Source organism: Sitophilus oryzae, unplaced genomic scaffold (genome assembly GCF_002938485.1).
Source record: "Sitophilus oryzae breed Bouriz unplaced genomic scaffold, Soryzae_2.0 scaffold_1582_pilon_pilon, whole genome shotgun sequence".
Taxonomy (NCBI): domain Eukaryota; kingdom Metazoa; phylum Arthropoda; class Insecta; order Coleoptera; family Curculionidae; genus Sitophilus; species Sitophilus oryzae.
Window position 1 is genome coordinate 2,086,936 of NW_022146261.1, and position 22,813 is coordinate 2,109,748.

A 22,813-nucleotide genomic window follows, 5' to 3' on the forward strand; every position below is an offset into this window, starting at 1 on the left:
AAAAAAGACATGTACGACACTGACTTTTTTCAATATTAAAATTGTGTAGGCCGTTTAATGCCAATTAAGAGTTATCTCTTGATATTTTGTCGAATTCGGCCTCCTTGATGAGATAAAGGCAATTTTATTAATCACAATAAAATTAAAATAAAAATAAAATTAATAAATTATATATTTTACCTAATTTATTACTAAATATCATTACTATTAGTTATTAATGCTATTAGTCCAACCTACAGCAATTTCAAATAAAATAATAATGATATTTAAGATAATTACAAAAAAACTAATTTTAAAAAGTTTTAACAACCTGTAACTCTAAAACTATGCATTTCCATACCTATGTTTATAGGAACTTTTTTCATGTTTTTTGATGAGGAATCAATGAGTACTCATTTAAAACTTTCGCAAGTTTTGCAAGAGGAAAAAACAGTGGCGTACATGCTTTTCTTATGCAACCCATATGCACGTCTCTGGTGAATATGTCGACACTTTTTTAGCTTTAAAATATGTCGCATTTATAGTAAATTTTACTCTCAAAGTAATTTCATTCGCTAAAAGTACTTGGAAGAAAATTATAATACATCGAAAAAATATTAAGACTTAACACCCCGTATCTACGAAACAAAGCAGAATTTGATATGAAAAGCTATGTTGATATGAAAAATAAATCTTATTTTTACGTGAGAAATCTCCACATGACAGATGGCACATGTTTTTTGAAACACCCTGTATAAATAGGAGTATGTCAATATGAAGAATTGTGGAACTGGCATTAACTTAAAATGAATTTAATAGTCTGGTGTTTAAATATAAGAATCAAAAATGTGTTTTTGTTAAATTGAAAAACATTATACAGGGTGAGTCTTAACTAAGTGCAAATATTTTGAGGACTGGTAAATCTCGATAAAATAAACATATTTTTTCTTTGTCGTTTTTCAAATAACTCCAAAATAACCGAGTTATTTTACTTTGAAAATATAAGAAAAAAAATATTTTTTGATTAAATTGAGAACCACTGAAAAAACCACTGAGAAAAAAACGTAACAATTGGTGTCAAGTGTGGCGTGTGTGATAGACTAGAAAAATAAAAAGACTGACAATGGCTTCGAAAAAATTGTTGAAAGACTTGAAAGTGTCCGAACTGAAATGCATATTGGAAGAGAGAGAGAGCGAGACAGATGGAAAGAAATGCATTTTGCAAGCCAGACTGAAAGAGGTTTTGATTGAGGAAGGTGAGGATCCTGACACATTTTGCTTTGAGTTGGAAGGTGACCTTGACTACAAAAATTAAAAGATAAAATGACAGAGAATTCTCAAAAATTAGACGACAACTTGAACAATTTAAATAGTAAAATAATTGACTTGGAAGTTAATTTAGAAGAAAAAATCAGTGAAAAAATTAATATTTTAGAAGATAAGATCGCAGAAAATTCTAAAGACATACAGGCCAGCTTTAATAATAAAATGATTAATTTAGAAGAAAAGATAACAGAAATTATAGAGAATTCTACGGAACTACAAGACAAAATAACACATATTGGAGATGATGTAAACCGAAAAATCGAAATTTTAAAAGAAGAAATAGCGAAGGCGACTTCACCAAAACGTCAAGAATCGGCGGAAGACCCGACACTCGTCGAAAATAAGTATATCTCAAAGTCAGTTATTAAGCCTCCACAGTTTGACGGAAAAACCGCTTGGGCCAATTATTTTTGCCAGTTTGAGGCCGCTGCGAGAGCGAACGGATGGACAATCGCTGAAAAGGCTACCGCTTTGACTGTCGCACTGCGAGGCGATGCGACTGACATCCTGCAGACACTGTCACCATCGGAACAGGGAGATTATCAGCAATTGGTACGACATTTAGAAATGAGGTACGGCCAAGCCCATTTGGAACATGTCTATCATTCCCAGCTAAAAAATCGCATTCAAAAGTCAAATGAATCTCTGCAGGAGTTTGAAGCCGACGTAGCCCGCCTCGTTCGCCTTGCGTACCCTGCTACGCCCGAGAATGTTATGGAGCGGTTGGCAGTACAGGCATTCTCCGACGGCTTACGTGACAACGAGACAAGACAAGCACTTCTCCTAGCCCACCCAACGCACTTGGTGGATGCTTAGCACGTGCCCTAGAATTCGAGGCCGCGAAACAAAGTTCTCGGTCTTTAGGAAGAGTACGGGCCATCGACGAATGTTCCGACGAATCCGTGGAAGGGATTGTTCGGAAAGTAATGGACCAGTACATGGGCAAGAAGGGACTGATTCATTGCTGGAACTGCGGACAGGTAGGACACGTGCGAAGCCGTTGTAAGGAGAAGAACGAAGAACCGGCTTCGTCGAGGTCGGAAAACTACTAAGGGTCGAAATGAAGGGGCACACGTCGACCTGTACCCAACATGCCCCAACGAAAACTGCTCGAGTCGCCTCGCTACAACACAAATTCAACAGCATGTTTGTGGATGGTTTTGTTGATGGAGAGTTCCGGACTATGCTGTTGGATACAGGAGCGACGAAAACTATTATCAGACCGGACATTCTTAAAACATCGAAGAAGGTTAAAACAACACAATGGCGACTACGTACTGCTACGGGGGGCTCTGCTGCTGTCCATGGAGAAGTAAACCTTAATTTTGTTATTGGGAGCACCAGTTTTGAACATCCAGTGGTAGTAGCAGATATCGAAGATGAACTTATTCTCGGAATGGACATCATGGCCACTAGAGGTTTTGAACTAAACTTCAAACAGGGAATTTTGAAAATAAATGAAGAAGAAGTGGTTCTACATCGAAAATGTGAGGAGACGCTTCGCGTGGTGGTAGCAGAAGATGTTTCGATCCCTGAGCGCTGTGAGATATTTTTGGATGGTTGCCTGGAAGATAAAATGAATAATGGGAGTATTATTCTGTTGGAGCCAAGGAACCATGACAGCGAAATAGGACGGGGGATCGCTGTTGGAAAAGCCCTGCTACGAGCGAAGAAAACTGTACCGGCGAGAGTAATGAACACAAATTATTATTCTGTATCCTTGAAGAAGGGAACCCTTTTAGGGTACTGTTGTTCGGCTCCTCAGTCATTCGAAGCGTGGAAGCCTCCAAAGTTTCGACTTCAAAAATTCCGGACAAAATGGTGAAGGAGTTAGTAAACGTTAAGGGATTATTTCCTGAAAATAGTAGAAAATTGAGAAACCTGATAATCAAGTATCAAGATGTGTTTGATAAAGGAGAAGCAGGACAGAGAGGTCGTACCAATTTAGTACAACACAAAATTGATACCGGAGATGCACAACCAATCAAACAAAATCCGAGAAGACTTCCGCTCGCCAAACGTGAAGAAGCTGATAAAATCCTTCGAGAAATGAAAGAAGACGGTGTCATCGAACCATCTAACAGCCCGTGGACATCGCCGGTAGATTAGTAAAGAAGAAAGACGGTACCACCAGGTTCTGTGTTGATTATCGGCAGCTCAATAATGTTACCAAGAAGGATAGTTATCCCCTGCCGAGGATAGACGATACTCTAGACACGCTGGCGGGGTCAACGATATTCTCTACGTTTTTGTTAGATCTGAAGAGTGGATATTGGCAAGTCGACATGGCGCCTAAAGACAGAGAGAAGACAGCGTTCTCGGTGGGCTCCGGACTGGCAATTTACCGTCATGCCTTTTGAATTGTGCAACGCGCCAGCTACCTTTGAAAGACTAATGGAGTCTGTGTTAAAGGGACTATCCTGGACCACCTGTTTAGTGTACCTGGATGACATTATAGTGGTGGGGAAGTCCCTCGACGATCATCTAAAGAATTTGAAAATAGTTTTCAAGCGACTTGCGAGCTCTGGTTTGAAACTTAGCCCCAAGAAATGTCATCTATGTCAAGAAAAGGTAACTACTTGGGCCATGTGGTCTCTTCCCAGGGAGTTGCGGTAGATCCACAGAAGACCAAGACAGTGGAAGAGTGGCCGATACCCAAAGACAAACATGAACTCAGAAGCTTTTTGGGGCTATGCACATACTATCGCCGTTATGTACAGGGTTTCGCCACCATTGCAAAACCATTGACCAGACTTACCAAAGGCGAGAGGCGTTTCTCTTGGGACTCAGATTCTGACGAGGCATTCCGAAGATTGAAGAAAGCCATGACTAGTGCGCCTGTACTTAGCTATCCTCTTGGCAACGGAAACTTTATATTAGATACCGACGCTAGCAATGTTGGATTAGGCGCTGTTCTGTCTCAAATCCAGGATGGTCAAGAAAAAGTAATTGGTTATTTTAGTAAGACCTTGTCAAAACCGGAAAGGAACTACTGCGTGACCAGACGAGAATTACTAGCAGTAGTTAAAGCAGTGGAACACTTCTACAAGTATCTCTATGGAAGAAAGTTCTTGTTAAGAACAGACCATGCTGCTTTGAAATGGCTGTTGCAGTTTAAGAATCCTGAAGGGCAGGTAGCTAGATGGATCGAACGATTAGAATTCGACTTTGACACAGAACATCGAGCTGGGGCAATCCATCGGAATGCCGACGCACTTTCCAGAAGACCTTGCGATAAGGACTGTAAGCATTGTTCCCGAGCAGAAGAGAAAGAAGCGAAACTCCTAAGAACAACTGTGGTTAATGATACTTGGCAACTCGAAGATCTTGCAAATGACCAAACCAGTGACCCAGAATTAGGTTTAGTAACTAACTGGAAAAAGGCAGACCAAAGACCAACGTGGGAGGAAGTTTGCAGATATTCGCCGAACGTGAAGTCGTACTGGGCCCAGTGGAATTCCTTGGTAATAGATGATAGGTTACTTCGCCGTGTGATTGAGAGACCAGAGGGACAAGAAGAGAGAAGGCAGATCGTCATCCCAAAGAAGAGAGTCCCGGAAGTCTTGGAGGAAGGTCACAATGGAACCAGCGGTGGACATCCTGGTGTTACCAAGACACTTGGCAAACTGCGAGATCGGTTCTATTGGGTGAACTGCAAAGAAGGCGTGAGGGCTTGGTGCAAGAAATGTGATGTTTGCGCTGCTATCAATGGGCCACAAAAGCGCGGTAAAGCTCCAATGCGCCAGTACAATGTAGGCAGTCCTTTCGAACGAATAGCGATCGACGTGGCTGGTCCTTTCCCGGAGACGAACGATGGCAACAAATACATTGTGGTAGTAATGGATTACTTCAGCAAATGGGTCGAAGCCTACGCGTTGCCAAATCAAGAAGCGTCCACCATTACTGATGCTCTTGTTAAGAAGTGGATCTACAGGTTTGGTGTTCCCATGGAGCTGCATTCAGATCAGGGAAGAAACTTTGAGTCCAATCTGTTCCAAGGCGTCTGTGAAGTCCTTAACATCCGCAAGACCAGGACAACTGCTCTGCATCCACAATCCGATGGGATGGTGGATGCAGAGCAGTATGGCATGAACAGAACCATCAACCGTTATCTGGCCAAAGTAGTCTCTGACCACCACAGAGACTGGGATAAATTTCTTCACCTGTTCCTGTTGGCCTATCGTTCAGCCGTCCAAGAATCCACAGGGCAAACTCCAGCCAGCATCGTTATGGGACGGGAAGTGCGCCTACCCTGTGATCTGAAGTTTGGTTGCTGACCGGGAGAAGAAGTCGCCGGAGAAGATTATGTCCACACACTACGTCAGTATTCAAGGATGGACGACATTCATCAGCGAGTCCGCCTAAATATTCAAAGCGCTAGTGACCGAATGAAGGAACACTACGACATTCAAGCTGAGCATGAGGGATACCAAGCAGGAAAATTTGGTGTGGCTGTACAACCCGCAGAGACGTCGTGGATTATCTCCGAAACTGCAATCCTCGTGGGAGGGGCCATACGAAGTCATGGATAGGATTAATGACGTCGTATACCGTATCAGGAAATTGCCAAAAGGAAAACCCAGGATAGTCCATTTCAACCGTTTGAGCCCCTACCAAGGCGAAATAGAAGATCGTGCTGGGACCGTGAGAACCTGCAGCTTTGATCCCCCTGATTCGGAGATGTCCTTTGACGGCTTCATGGCCCGATACAACAGCAGTGAGAAGGCTCGCTATGGTGTGACCAAAGAAGAACAACGAGACCTCTTTTCCGTGCCTCCTGACTATTCGCTCGCTCACTGTGTGGCCCGAGATTTGCGAATGTCTAGAGGAATCGCTGCGACATTCAATGAGAAGTTTGGGCGTGTTGGAGAACTACGCCGACAGGATCCAGAGGTTGGAAGCGTCTTGAGGCTAACCGACCATGCGCATGGGAAAGCAAGACACATCTTCTACCTAGTTACCAAGGAATGGTCCCCGAGTAAGCCGACTTATCTCAATCTATGGAAGACCCTGATTGAACTGAGAGAAGCCCTGCTAAACAACAACATTGCACGATTAGCCATTCCGAAGCTGGTGTGTGGACTCGATGGTTTGAGTTGGCGTACAATCCGGAACATGATTGAAGTCTTGTTTAGATTTACGGGAATCGAGATCCTCGTTTGCTGCTACAATCCAAAGCTGAGATCAGGAGAGAAAACTGTAGACTGCTATTTCTACCAGACTTCTGAATATACCAGGGGCCAGCTTTGCAAATACCTTCATTCACCGTGTACATCTCGGGACGAGCATGTACCTAAGAAGGGGGCAGTGTTGCGGACCCGTGTAGACTCGACCTAACCTAACTATATATGTCCCGCCCTCAGTTGACCTTAACATCGCATTAAAGAATAGACACCGTAATGATTCATTCGGACGTTTGAGAAAAATCGAGTTCCACTGGAATGAAGTATGTAGTACATACGAGAACAATCGAAACCTTCTCTATGCACCTAACGACCTATGGACTATTCTAGAAATCTTTAGCTGTGGGTATAAAAGCCGGCCGCTGTGGCTTAGAGAGGGCAGATATAAATAAAACGAGTACAGTTGACGCGCGAAATTCAAAATAAATTCTTTCTAAATAAATAATTGTAAATCGTTTGTAAATAGTTCTTTAAGTCTTTTATCGTTATGGTTTTTGTTAATTAGTGTAAATAAATAGTGTTTAAATAAATTGTGACTTTCTATCCACACGGAACCGACGAAAAAAACGTAACAATATTTCTTAACTTAATATTAAAACATTTTCTTCAAAGAATTCTAAAATAAAAAAAAATTGCGAATAAAATATTTGCTCTAAAAATATATGTACTTATTTAAGACTCCCACTGTATACTTTTTATTCTATTTGTTATTATAATTATCTAAGAATCCTGTATAATATACAAGCTATAATAATTTAAGCAAAATATTCCTTTTTCGAAAAGAAAGGCATCACAATTTTAATAAATACACAATTTTATTAAATTAAATATTTTTCAGTGTCGACACAATTCCGTTCTGTTCTACAAATATATGACATACAATTAAAATTAAAAATTAATTAAAAATAAACTATATTTTTAATTAATATACAGCGTTGTCCGAATTGTATTCCGGAAACTTCAGCAGCATATTCTGCAGATAAAAATAAGTAAAAATGTTCGTATAAATGTATGTCCTAAAATGCTTAGTTTCGATACAGGGTGTAGAAGTTTCATTTTTATTTCGATTTTTTTCAAATAATTTCTGAAGTAACGTCAATATTTCAATGAAAATTGGTGTCTGGGAGTTTTGTGACACGAAAAATGTGATTTTGATGTCAAAATGACTCCTATTTGTAGGAGACGCCACCTACATGCGTCTTGACTGTTTTGACGAGTAATAACTTTTCGTCCGTACCTATATAAAACTACTGACTAAAAAAATATACATTTCCCTGACTTTTTAAGTAAAAAATGCTTCTTGGTAAAAATCGCTACGAGCAACCTTTCTCAAGATATTTAGAATGGAAATAGTCAATACATGTCATTGTTGACAAAAAATAAGCACACCAGTATATAGTAGTAAGCACAGAGTATTATAGTTATTTGACTGAAATAATAAATTTTTATTTTTTTAAATTAATCATAAATTTTTCTGCGAAAAAATGATGATTAAACAGTTTCTCTTGAACTTTTGGCACAAAAGATTTCAAATTTATGATTTCAGTCTAATAACTATTTAGTCAACATATTAAATTTATGTCAATGATGACAGGTATTGATAATTTCGATTCAAAATATCTCGAGAACCATTACTGGTAGCGATTTTTATCAAGATACTTTTTTTACATAAAAAACGTCGTAAATGTATATTTTTTACTCAATACGTTTATACAGGTACGGACGGTAATTTATTACTCTAGAAACAGTTAGAAGATATGCAGCGCCCTCTGTAAGTAGGAGTTATAATAAAAACATATCAAAATCAAATTTCTCATTCAAAAAACTCCTAAACACCAATTTTCATCCAAATATTGCCGATACTTCGAAAAATTATTTGGAAAAAATCGAAATAAAAATGAAACTAAAAAAAACAAATACATACAAACACAAACTATTTAGAATACATGTCATTGTTGACATACAAACAAACAAATACCTACATACAAACTATTTAGAATTTAACGTGGATTTTAAAATTCTATTAATTAATATACAGGGTTGTTCACCACATACGACACGGAGTATTGTAGCTAAACGATGAGATTTTTACAAATTGTAAGTTTTGGGTTCGATGAAGGACTATTAGAGGTACAATTTAAAAATAATTTTACAAGATACAGAGTGTCCCAAATAAGTAAAAAATATCAAAGTTGTATTTTTTTAAATGGAACACCTGTATATTATTACATTTTTTAGTTTCTACGATTAAAATAAAGGTAGAATTTAATTAAGGTTTATTATACTTAAACCTTACCGTTTTGAAATATTTTCAATTTTGTGAAATTGCAGTAAAAATTTGAAGGCTTCATTTCTCCAAGGGTATCAAAGTTTTTAATACTAAATATTTACTGAAGTTTATTTACTGATCAGTTATTGTGTTGCAATAATAAAAATAATACTACCTTATACAAAGTGTCTAAAAATTTATTTTAAATAAATAATTATTAGCTTCAAACGGCAATAACTTGTTTAATTTAAATGGAACACCCTGTATATTTTACGAGAATCAGATGCACAGTTTAATTGTCTATCAAATTATATTATACCATTTTTACATATCTCTTTAAGTTTCCGTAGAAAATGCATTTTCTTGTAATTTAGAACTTATTTATCAATATACCCATGGACTATTGATATTTTAGATTATTTTTGAAGATGTACCAAATTTTTAAAGAGTACAGATACTAATATTGTCGATATAATTCGTTTATTTCATTAAAAATAAAAAAAACTGTTTAAATATTTGTTAAAGAGGACCAATTAATATGATTCCAGTATTCAAACTACATTAACTGACTGTTTGCGTTGATTAATAATAATTGCTACAAATACTAAAAAACTGAATTTTGTATGGGCATTAGACAGTGTGATAAAAAGTAACACCTTAAAAATGAAATTTCATTTTTCATAAATACTTATTTATAACAACAGAGACTTTAATTTGATAACTTATTATTATATTGATTTCTGACTCAAATCCACATTTATTTATAATAATTTATTAACGAACACAATTAAGTATGTAATTAATTAGTATATGGGCGGAAATAATGGTGTTATATTTAATTAATGGTATACTCTTTGATAAAGATTTAAATAGTTTTCTTTTTGCATACAAATGGGCTAGTAATATTATCGTTTTGCTAAAAACGATAATATTACTAGTCTGTACATTTTGTACATTTGCTGCTTTAAAAACAATCTAAAATGTCAATATTCCATGGATATATTGATAAATGAAGTCTAAATTATAAGAAAATGCATTTTCTACGAAAACTTGAAGGGATAGATAAAAAATGGCATAATACAATTTGATAGACAATTTAATTGTGCATCTGATTCTCCTAAATATACAGGGCATTCCATTTAAATTAAAAGAAGTTATTGCCGTTTGAAGTTAATAATTATTTAAAATAAATTTTTAGACACTCTGTATAAGGTAGTATTATTTTTATTATTGCAACACAATAACTGATCAATAAATAAACTTCATTAAATATTTAGTATTAAAAACATTGATACCCTTGGAGAAATGAAGCTTTAAAATTTTTATTGCAATTTCACAAAATTGAAAATATTTCAAAAACGGTAAGGTTTAAGTATAATAAACCTTAATCAAATTTATCTATATTTTAATCGTAGAAACTAAAAATGTAATAATATACAGGGTGTTCCATTTAAAAAAATACAACTTTGATATTTTTTATTTATTTGGGAAACGAAATAATCAATACATGTCATTATTGACAAAAATTAAACATGTTTACTAGATAGTTATTAGACTGAAATAATAAATCTGGAATTACTTTGTGCCAAAGGTTCAACAGTAACCGTTTTATCATCATTTTTTCGAGAAAAATTTATGATTATTTAAGAAAAAATAAAAAGTTTGGTTTGATTTGGTTTGGTTTGGTTTGGTTTGGTTAAGTTATTTTGAAACAATATCAAAATAAAAATGAAACTTCTACACCCTGTATCTCATAAACGAAGCATTTTAGGGCAGAAATTTATACGAACTTTTTTACTTAATTTTATCTGCAAAATATGCAGCCGAAGTTTCCCGAATATAATTCGAACCACCGTGTATAATATGTTCAGTTTTTTTTTCTGATATCCGCTGATTACTACACAAGCCAATAAAAGATTGATTTTGGAATTCCATTAACTTTATTTTTAATAAAGGTTTAAACGTTTCCAGTAGAAGAATCTATGACAAGATTTATATAAGAATGAAAACGAATATAAAAAAAATTGGACACTGTAAAAAATATATTATAAGTAATAAATATATAGCAAGTAAATTTTACCTCCATTTATTTATACCAACATTAGAAGATCCAGCAAACCATGGATCAAGAACAAAGACACATCGAAATGTTGTTGCTCCTCGAAGGCCTTCTTGAAGAGATGGGTTGTCATGCAATCGTAAACCCTTCAACAATGAGATTCTTTAATATAACATTTTTTCCAAATTAACATTTTTTATATTCAATATTTCCAATTTATCTTTATTCCTAGGACGCGACTTGCTCAAACTCATAAATAAAAGGCTTTAAGCCTGGTTGACATGGTCCAAGTGTACTTGAACCAAGTCAACCGGATGCTGCCATTATAAATATACCTACACAGGGTGCTACAAATTCGAGGTACGAGCATTGGTATCTCAGTAACCGTAATAGATACGAACATGGTTAAATTGGGGCAAAGTTGTGCTTTGTTCACCAAGATACCATCAAAAAAGTTTTAAAAATTTCAAGGATTACTGAGTTTTTTTGGAAAAAACGGATTTTTTTGAAAATCAATTTTATTTTTTCCTGTCGTTGCTTTTTAGAAAATCAAAAAACTCATTGCACATTCTCATAGCCACTTTATTAGGGTTATCTGGTGGTATTTTTAGATTTTCAAATTAGCTCATAATTTGTGAGATACAGAAGCCAACTTATTTTTTTTAATATAATTTTATTATATATACGGACCTGTATTTTTTATTTCAGGTTATTAAATAACTCGGTCTTCTGAGTACAATGATATGCCACACTTGATACTTTTTTTTTGTTTTGGGTACCTTAACAAAAACAAAAATATTTAATTGTTATTTAAAATAATTTCAAATCCGGCTCGGGTTTTTTAATTTATTTAATCTGATTATAATCATCACAACAATATTGATTAGCGCTAATTAACATTGAATAAGGAAAATCAATAAAAATTGTTTTGGACATTTAAAATCAATACATTTCAACATTAAGAGTACAAAAACAATTAACGAGTAATAAAAAAACAATTAAAGAGTACAAAATGCATTCGGAAGTATAAGAAGAAGATCTGTTCAAAGAACTATAAATAATATTGAACGAAAAACAAATGTGTGCATTATGGAGGGTGGTAACCCTTTCGAACATGGCAGAGCATTAGAAACTAGTTTGTGGAAGTTGATTTATTTATAATAACTACGATTAATATTATGCATATTATTAGATCGTACACTGAGATTTCAAATTCGCAATAAAAAAAGTTAAAAATAATAGATATCTTTAAATTGCTGACCTGGATATTAATTATTTGAATCTTCCAATTCGATTTTCCTTATTCAATGTTAATAGCGCTGATCAATATTGTTGTGTTAAATACTAATAATCAGATTAAATAAATTAAAAAACCAGAGTTGGACTTCAAATTATTTTAAATAACAGTTAAATAATTTTGTTACTGTTAAGGTACCCAAAACAAAAAAAAAGTATCAAGTGTGGCATATAATTGTACTCAGGAGACCGAGTTCTTTCAAAACCTGAAATAAAAAATGCAGGTCTGTATTTAAAAAAATGAAGTTGGCCTCTGTATCTCACAAGTTATCAGCTAATTTGAAAATCTAAAAATACCATCAGATAGCCCTAATAAAGTGGCTATGAGAATGTGCAATTAGTTTTTTGATTTTCTAGAAAGTAACGACAGGAAAAAAAATTGATTTTCAAAAAAATCCGTTTTTTCCAAAAAACTAAGCAATCATTGAAATTTTTAATACTTTTTTGAGGGCATCTTAGCGAACATGCCAAGGAGCAACTTTACCCCAATTTAACCATCTTCGTATCTATTACGGTTACCGAGATACCAATGCTCGTACCTCGAATTTGTAGCACCCTGTATAGATGAACGCGTCTCACTTTTACGCTGTTTGTATGCTATCATGATACAATAAACGAAAGGTAAGATCCTTGAGGATCGCAAATCAGTTCTCCGCGCGCATGACGTCAACCAGGTAGTAATATGGTATGATACCAACTATTTTATCAAAACCGAGTTGGACGGCCTCGTAGCACCCAAGTAGTTGGAAGCCATTTTCACTCTCTATACGGCGATACAATTTTACTGGATTATCTTTGTTGTTTATATTTTTAATGAGGTAGGCCTTTCTACAATGAATATGATCTAGGTTTAAAAACGACAAAAATGTAAATAAATGTAACCCCTTCCTCGCTGTGATCGTAAATTTAACTATATCGACCTGTAATTTTTGTATAGTTTTTTCTAGAAAAATTAAATTTAAGACCACTGTAATTTATTTTAATTAGTATGGCTCGGATACGGAATTTTTGCTTTAATTGTGGTTTTAATTTAATGATTATTTCCAACCCAAGAGATTGAATATATAGCGTGTTTATGAATTGAATTATTTTTATTCAAATAGGGAATGTAGTTTATTCGGTTTGTGTTGCACAAGAATAAATCTCATGATATTATATATGTAATGATTTTTTAGATATTTTTCCTTTTATTTATTTATTTTGGTTTAGTTATTCAAAGAGCTTATTTTTAGGTATTGTTTCTTTATAAAACTTTATTAATAAAGTTGTCACAGTCTAGGCAGAATACAAATAGACAAGAAAAAGTGGTAAAATATCCTAATCCTAAACAACTAGCTATAAATAATAAAAATAAAAACTATACAAGAATAGTTTTTTCTTGAAGAACTTATTCCCGAAGCAAGAGTGAAAAATCTATTAAGACGATTTAGATCAGATACAGAATAAATAAAGGTGATATAGACTTAAAAATTACTTCTCTCTGACCATATTTATGCTTAAGTAACTTCTAAACAACTGGTATAATATGTCAGAAATATATTTAGAAGCTCAACTAAGCATTTATAATATAAAAATAAGCTCTTTGTATACCCCGGCCTATTAATTTTTCTGTTTTTTCTCTTAGCTGCCGATCTTGCCTCTGTAGTTATCGTTTTCTATTTCATTTGTTTTGCCTGTATTTGTTTCTGTATCCGTATTTTTACACTTTTTCAAACTATTGACAGTAAGATGGAAATGGAGTTTGTGAAACACACGTTTTTTTGAAGGAATATACAGAGTCTCTTAAATAAGTCCAAATGTTTTGGTATGGGATAGTAGATCTCGATAAAAGAACCATATTTTCTCTTTGCCGTTTTTTAGATAAGTCCAAAATAACCGAATTAATCAAGTATGAAAATTAAAAAAAAATCAGAACCACCGGATTTTTTTCTGCATTTGCATCCATTTTTGTGCCGTGACCATGATAATATCAGAGATTGAGAAATTATACCGTGGGAAAATTTGCGGTGAACAGACACTTTTAAAAAATGTTATAAAATATACAGGAAAATTTAAAAGAAAATGCACGATTCTCAACATATTTTTTGCTAAAGAACCTCATAGACTTATTCCTGGGGTTCAAATATACCACCCCACTTACTTTGATGTTAAAAAGTCTTGCAACTCGACTTTGATAAAGCAGTCAGTAGTCAATACTATACAAGGAGCGCAGCATGACTACAGCGAATTTTCCACGAATTGATTATAAACGCAGAATGTATGGATGTATATATGGAAACTGGGAGCATCTCAAAAGGCTCACTCCTATAACTGTTTTATTTTTTCATATAAAAAAAAGATTCAATTGTTTTTGGTCACTTCCTGTTTCACCGGAAATGACTACAAGTTTTTATTTTTAATTGGCACCCTCGGTATTTTTTTACTTGATTCGAAAATGACATTCTGAATAGAATGACATATCATATCAACTTTTGACATTCTCGCTTAATAAAAAATCGTATTTTAAATTTCAAGTCTAACCAAGACTTACCAACAAATTCTACCTCCACGTCCACGTCGTGTGCCCTGGGCAATGCAGTGCTTACAATGGATGTGAGTAATGTAGCGAACGGAGGAGGGTGAAGGCGAATTTCCGGCGCCTAAAAACTGGAACAAATCGGCTAAGGTATGGTAACCCCTACAGAAGAGTCCCTGGCCCTCCAGGATGGGGGTTGAATCGTCGGGTTAGCAGCTCGTCATTCGGAAAAATATATTTTTGCTAAAAGTTTCGATTGCTTGCCTCGGAAAACGGACGGATCAAATAAATTACGAAAATTGCTACGGAAAAGGACTATGAGATTGGCTACTTGGAATGTTCAAGGGTTGCGAACAAAACAGAAGGAAGTTTTTGATGAGTTACTAAGAATGAAAATAGATATATGCACGCTCACAGAAACTAAGAAAAAAGATAAAGGAAATGAAAAAATAGGGGAATATATCCATTTCTACAGCGGAGTGTGCAAAAGCAAACGAGCAAAACGGGGAGTATCAATAGCTATACACAAAAAATACAAAAATAACATAAGAACGTGGGAAGAAATAGATGAACAAATAATAACACTAGAAATTGAGAAAAACGGACACAACATAGTAATAATAGGAGCATATGCACCTAGCGAAGATGCTGATAATAATATTAAAGACGAATTCTATGATAAGCTACTAAATACAATACTTAATATAAACGACAGGAAGGAAATTTGTATACTGGGTGACCTTAACGGCAGAGTTGGTCAAAAACAAAATGATCTAGTCGTAGGACAACATGGGGAACAACCAGTTAATGATAATGGTCAGCGAATTATCAACATGTGTGAAAGTTTAACATTAAAGATCATGAACGGATTCTTCCCACATAAAGAGGTACACAAGTTTACATGGGTCCAAAGAACAAGAAGGCTTAGCTCTATAATTGACTATATGATCCTGCGACAAAATTCAATTTTAAAAACCAATGACGTTAGGGTATATCGTGGCATAGAGTACGGTTCTGACCATTATCTGTTGATGGCCAAAGTGGTAATTAATTACAGGAGCTCACAAAAGGAGAGAGAAGAGCACAAGGGCAACCAAGGAAAGGTAGATTCGGTTAATTACAACTTGGATAGTCTCAGACATGAATCAGTACAATTTCTTTATAAACTTAGACTGGCTTCAAAATTACAAAATATACAAATGGAACAAATTAATACCGAAGAGTTATATAAAACCATTAAAGACTCTATACATCAAGCAGCCGAAGAAGCTTTAGGACATCAAGAATATCGATGTAAACAAAATCCGGAATGGTGGTCTGAGGAATTGGAAGAGCTTACAAAGAATAAACAAAAAGCTTATCAGAAGTGGCTACTTACAGAAAACCCTCAGGATCAGATAGCATACAAACGTTGTAATAGAGAAGTTAAAAGAATTGTACGCGAAAAGAAAAATGAAAGTTGGGACAGGAAATGCGAACACATCGAAAGGTATATGGGCGGAACAAAAGTGGAAAGCAATTAAAAACATTCGACGAGAAAATAAGCAATCTGCTCGTATAGATATGATAAATATGGAAAAATGGCAAGAATATTATAAGATCTTACTCACAGAAGATCGAGAACACTTCATAGGACCAACAGAAGAAATTAAAATCACACAGGTGGACACAGAAAACATAAATATAAATGAAATAGAAAAAGCTCTTAGGAATATAAAAAGTGGCAAGGCCTCAGGACCAGGAAACATTCCCATTGAACTGGTAAAACACGGACCAATCACACTACTGGAAGTTTTGGTAGAACTTTTTAATAGATGTCTCATACGAGGAGATGATATTCCTACAGACTGGAGCATAACATATATTAGTTCCATCCATAAGAAAGGAGATAGGAAGGTGTGTGAAAACTATAGAGGTATCAGTGTCACCAGTGCAATGGGGAGGTTGTATGGTAGAATTCTGAAAACGAGAATTGAAATGGAATGCCATGAACTAGAGGAGCAAAGTGGTTTTCCCGCAGGAAGATCGTGCTTAGATAATATTTTCACCTTACAACAAGTTATTGAAAAGAGAATAGCTCGAAATTTATCCACCCATCTGATTTTTATCGACATTCAAAAAGCATACGATACGGTACCCTTAACAAAATTTTTCAAAACTCTGACGAAAATCGGCCTAAACAAAGTATACATCCACGCAATCCATAACATTTATAAAAACGCAACCAGCGCCGTAAAAATTGACAAAAATATATCAGCACCCTTCAATATCTCGAAAGGCCTTAAACAGGGTTGTTGCTTGTCGCCTACTTTGTTTAAAATTTATGTCAAGGAAGCTCTGGATGTATGGAGACGTAAATGCTCAGGAATGGGAATACAGATTGGTAATCATTGCCTGACAACCTTGTTGTTCGCCGATGATCAGGTTATAGTTGCTAATGAAGAGCAAGATATTGACTATATGCTCAGAAAATTGAAAGAGGAGTACGCATAATGGGGATTGAAAATGAACATGACAAAAACAGAATATCTAAAAATGGCAGACGATGGACAAGTAGACCGGAGCTTAGAACTCAGCAATATAAAACAATGCGAAGAATACAAATATTTAGGAACTATAATATCTCAAGAAGGGACATTCAACATAGAACACAACAAGGGCAGAATCCGAATTCTAAATTCAGTACTTTGGTCGAATAAAATAAAATTAACAACTAAAATGACAATCTAAAAATCGATAGTAGAGCCTATTTTATCGTACGGGTCAGAATGCTGGCAATTGACTGAAAAAAAAAACAGAAAAAGAGTGGATGTGGTAGAAATGGATTTCTTGAGAAGAGCGTGTCAGATATCAAGAACAGAACATATTCGAAATGAAGATATAAGAAGAAAGACAGGAAAGGTATTCACAACTATAGACAACATAGAAACAAGACAACTTGTGTGGTATGGACATGTGATGAGAGCTGGGGAAGACCGATGGCCAAAAAGAGCTATAGAATATGCCCCTAGAAATCGAAGGAGAAGAGGAAGACCAGTGATATCATGGGAAGAAGGAATTAGAAAAACAATGAGGGATAGGGCCATTAAAGATGACGAATGGCAAAACAGAGAAAAATGGCGATCGAAATGCGGGATGCGGCAGAGGCTGTAGGACCCCCCTATCTTATGTATATATATATATATATATATATATATATATATATATATATATATATATATATATATATATATATATATATATATATATATATATATATATATATATATATATATATATATATATATATATATATATATATATATATATATATATATATATATATATATACCTATATATATATGATATATATACCGACCTGGTCATTTGATTACTGTGTATAGGATTTTAACGTATAAGACAGAGAATAATATAAATGACCGGTTGACAGACAGAGAGACAGCATCAAAGGGGCCGGCGAGAAGCCGGTGCGACCGATACAGTGTTGCCGGTTTTTACGGGTGTGGGCAAGTAAAGCATAAGCATGGTGGGAGAACGCATTGAGAGGGGCGGTGCTTTATGTTAAGGTTCGTATTCACTATCCGAAAGAACAAAGGAATGAAATTCGGTATATTTGGACAGCAAACCGAATGCATGCGGCCGTTCGCCATTCGGTTCGCTCCCTCATCTGTTTCCATTCGGTATATCAAAGACGTTCGCAAACGAATGAGAATTATAGAACCGCGCGAACAAGACTGGACGTTCGCTCGTTGGATAGTAGCATTCGTTCGTTCGGATAGTGAATACGCACCTTTATGTAGATGAAAAGGTGGGGAAAGGAAATAGATCACCTGAGATCCAAACTATTTTTGCATCATTCTTTTCGCCTAGCTGTTTCGGTGTGTACGTTAAGTGTTTCAAAAATGGCTATTTATACGACCGAAGAGAAGGTGCATATCGTTAAATGGTTTTACATTTCCTCAAGTGTGGAAGAGGTCATTGGGCGTTATGTGTTCACCTTTCAAGATCGCCCTGTGCCTTATGCCACAACTGTACGCAACATTGTTCATAAATTTGAGCAAACAGGCTGCATTGCGGCGTGCAGAAATTGTGACAATAAGGAAGGCGCAGAGAAGGTAATTCCCGACAAGGAAATTAATATTTGTGCCGCTGTCGAAACAAGCGAACCTTGTTCAAGCCGAAATATAGCCGAACAAGTTGGTTGCAATGCTCGAACGGTGCGCAGAGTTTTAAAAAGGCATGGATATAAGTCCTACAAAATCAGTACCACGCAAAGAAATTTTTCCCGCAGATTGTAACAGACGTCTGGAGTTTTGCGAGGCTGTAAGAGAAAGAGCCGATCGGAATAATTTATTTTGGAAAATATATTATTACCAGATGAAAGCTCGTTTCCCTTACATGGCTACCACAATCCTTCGATAGTACGTTATTGGTCTCGAGAAAATAAGCACCTTAGTATGGCACTGCGGACACAATATCCACAAAAACTAAATGTTTGGGCTGGCATGCTGCAAAATCATATCATTGGGCCTTTTTTTATTGATGGTATGTTAACAGCTGCCAAATATTTGGATATGCTACAAAACCAAATTGTACCAGCAGTTCGAAATTTGCCAATCAATTTTGAGGAAGTGTGGTTTCAGCAGGATGGCTGTCCTGCGCATAACGCGCGGAACGTAAATCTGTTCCTTCAAACCACATTTCCCAATCGGCTAATTTCCACACAAGGCACAATTAATTGGCCACCACGTTCTCCTGATTTGTCGCCCAATGACTTCTTTCTGTGGGGATATGTAAAAAACTCCATTTATGGCCATAACCATGAACGACCCATGAATATTGACGAGCTGCGATTAAAAATCGTTCAGTCGTTAGAAAATATCCCCGCTGTTATGTTAGCTAAAGTTAGGTCAGAGTTTTATAACCGTCTTGGCTATTGCGAAGCACAACAGGGAGGTATTTTTGAACCTTTGATTTAATTTTTTATAATTATTTTGCTAATTGTCCTTTTTTAAAGTTGATTTTTAGTCATTTTTTTAATGCTTGTTTTAACTTATGCTGAAACAGCAACAAAAACATGAGCAGTATAGATACAACCGGACGTTTAATTATTTTTATTGTTAAAAGATTAAACGTCTCGAGATGTATGGATAACCTTCAAAATCGTAAATATATTGTAGAATGATGTACACCCAACCCCTTTCAAAATCCAGACTGATTTGATAAATGTGTCAAAGTATGTCTACCGTTCTAGGACTTCGATACTGTCAGTGTTGCCAGATGAAGTTTTGAAAATTTTCTGAAGCCTGGTTGGCACGAATTCAATCAACCGCAAAAAAATATTCTTTTAAAATATTTATCTGATGATACTTTTAGAAATGCCAAGTTTGAGAAAACAAATTAAATACACACACTAAATTGTGTCCAAAAATATGCTTTCTAAAAAGGTATTTCCTGGATAGAAACCTTAATGTTGGGGAATATTTCCTAGACCTGGCATCTACGGCCATATTCTCTCCACCACTTGATTTGTCTTAGCTGATTGGTCTCACCGCCTCTCTCGAAATGTGGAAGCCATGCATATCTCTTCGCACGTGTCGCCACCAAACCAAACCAAACTCTTGAGTCATAGGCGTACTAATATTTTATTTTCATTTAGATTTAGTATTACAGCCAATTTTAGTTTAAAAGTTTTGCTTATGAATTCTGTAAAATTTTAATTTATTAGAATTTTAATAATAGTATCTTTTATGACAGCTGACAATGTTTAAGATGCAAACAGTGGAACAACGCCTTCACCACGCTGCTTCTTAAGCCCCATACATACTCAATATAAAAAAAAAAAAACTCATTGACATGATCAAAAGTTTTATGATCAAGCGGATTTTGTATCATAAATAAAAACAGATAAACAATTTTTATGTAAAACGACCTTTAAAATTAACATTATAAACATTATGTAACTTTAAGTGGCATCGTTTTTATGATTCTAATTGTGCTACACTTTAAGGGGTGTGAAATAAATTACTTATTTATAATAATACTGAATTTATGCGGGGTGGTATAACTAGTGTTATAACGGTTGTAGCTATAGTATTACGGGCAACCAACGGTCCAGCTACGTCGAAACACCGGTTCCCATTAGAACACCGAAGTTAAGCGACGTAAGGCGATACTAGTGGATAGACGGGTGACCAGTTCGAAACTCTGTATCGTGCTGTTGTCCAATAAAGGCAAAAGTGTAAAATATTTTGACACACACTGCTCATTCACGCCGGTTCAAGGCCGGATGAGATCGGATATCTCGTGAGTAAGAGTCGATTTAGACACTTGCTCGGTCATTGACCGAGGACCGCTGTTCGGATTCCGCGTAAACAAAGTAGGCCCCGTCCAAATTAGCCCTGGCAGCAAAAAGGAGATGTTAACTTCAAATCTTTTACTTTACTTTATAGTATTACATTATAACATTATCATGTCATAATATTATGAAATAATATTTCCTACTACCAATTTTTTTAATATTGGTACAGCAAACTTATCAGTATAAAGTTTTACTTATCTTTATCCTTTTTATTGCTATTTATAATTCTGAATACGAGGATAAGAAATTTTAGTTTTCAGTACGCCTATGACCGAAAGCGAACGTCTACCTCCCGCTTCATCAGCGGCCATAATTGGATGGAATCAGGGATGAGTAAATATAAAGGACCATAAAATTAATAAATTTTGCTGGTCTGCTGCAACACGTAAGAAATATTTATTGATGGATCAGTATGACAGAGAAGTAATAAAAAGGCCGTTTTTATGAATAACAAAATGGTATTTGAACATCATAATATAATCATATTGAATTGACAATAGATTAATTTATCAGCTATCCGCAGAAAATTGACAATAATAATAAAAACATGACACATGGCAATTAATATAATTCCAAATTAAAAATGGATAAGAGTTTTCATTCATAATAGTAATACAGATATATTTCAAAGAACTTTACTTAAAATTAAGTTTTTTAATTTTGTACTAGTTTATAGCACTTGGTGGTATAACTTGACAAAATAATATCAATCATTAAATAAAGCATAAACGAACCAATAAATAAACAAAAAGGTTAATTTATTTAATAAAACGTACAACGTACGGCTTTGTATGCCGATTGTCGTGTGTATGAAGAATAAAGTCAACGTTTGTTCAGTACAATACGATATACTGAAAGAGAAAAGACTATAAAATACGGGAGAAAAATGAGAAGTTTATTACCTATCCACTTAATCCGGATCGGTCGACAATAGAATTTGTGATATTTACAACATTATGTAATTAATTGATTATCGGTCCTATTATGTAACTGAGGATGTACGTAACTAAGTAATAGAGCATATTTTTTGGTTAGTTTATTTAATGAAGCGTACACACGGCTTTGGTTGCTGATTCTCGTGTGTCAACGTGTTCAGTACAATACGATATATTGAGAGAGATGCTGATGCTCTATTACGTAGACACGTACATCCTTGGTTGCATAATAAGACAGATAATCTATTAATTCCAAAACGTACTAAAAGCGCAAATTCTGTTGTTGAACAATGTAATCAGTATGATTACAGATTAAATAATTATGGAGGTGCATATGAAACATTAAACGATTCATCATTGTGTTAAGTTATACCACGTAATTTAACAAAAGATCAATCATTTAATGTCTCACTTCACACTAGCTCACTCTATTATTATTTAATACTGATTAGAATGGTCGACAATAGAATTTGCACTATTTACTACGTAATACAGCTATTTTTTGGTTAGTTTATTTAATGATATAACCGGTAATGTACACACGGCTTTGGGTGCCGATTGTCGTGCCTATAGACTCTGTGATTGTATAAATGAACAAAGAGAAAAGAGCAAGAATTTTCCCAAGCGTATGAAGTTGCGCTCCGGATTAAGTGGATAGGTAATAATTTTCTCTCCCCGACTTACAAGATGCCATAGCGATTCACTTCTAGACATGTAGGTAAATGATGACTAAAATAAACGACCCAAGATTTTCTCTTGCCGACCAGTATATTATCGTAGTCTTAAAGAAATTAGAATAAAATAAACTATGTTAAATTTATGATTACGATTAAGAGGATAGGTAATAATTTTCTCTCCCCGACTTACAAGATTGCCATAGCGATTCACTT

The 22,813-nt window shown here is 35.1% G+C and overlaps 1 protein-coding gene across 1 annotated transcript in view; it reads right to left on the bottom strand.

Moving 5' to 3' along the window:
• The window catches only part of LOC115879645 (cryptochrome-1), a 121,967-nt gene that overhangs the window by 93,760 nt on the left and 5,394 nt on the right, over positions 1–22,813 (bottom strand). The window contains exon 2 of the mRNA XM_030896543.1: positions 10,838–10,962. Coding sequence (XP_030752403.1) covers positions 10,838–10,962 — 125 coding nt within the window. The remainder of the gene's footprint in view (positions 1–10,837; positions 10,963–22,813) is intronic.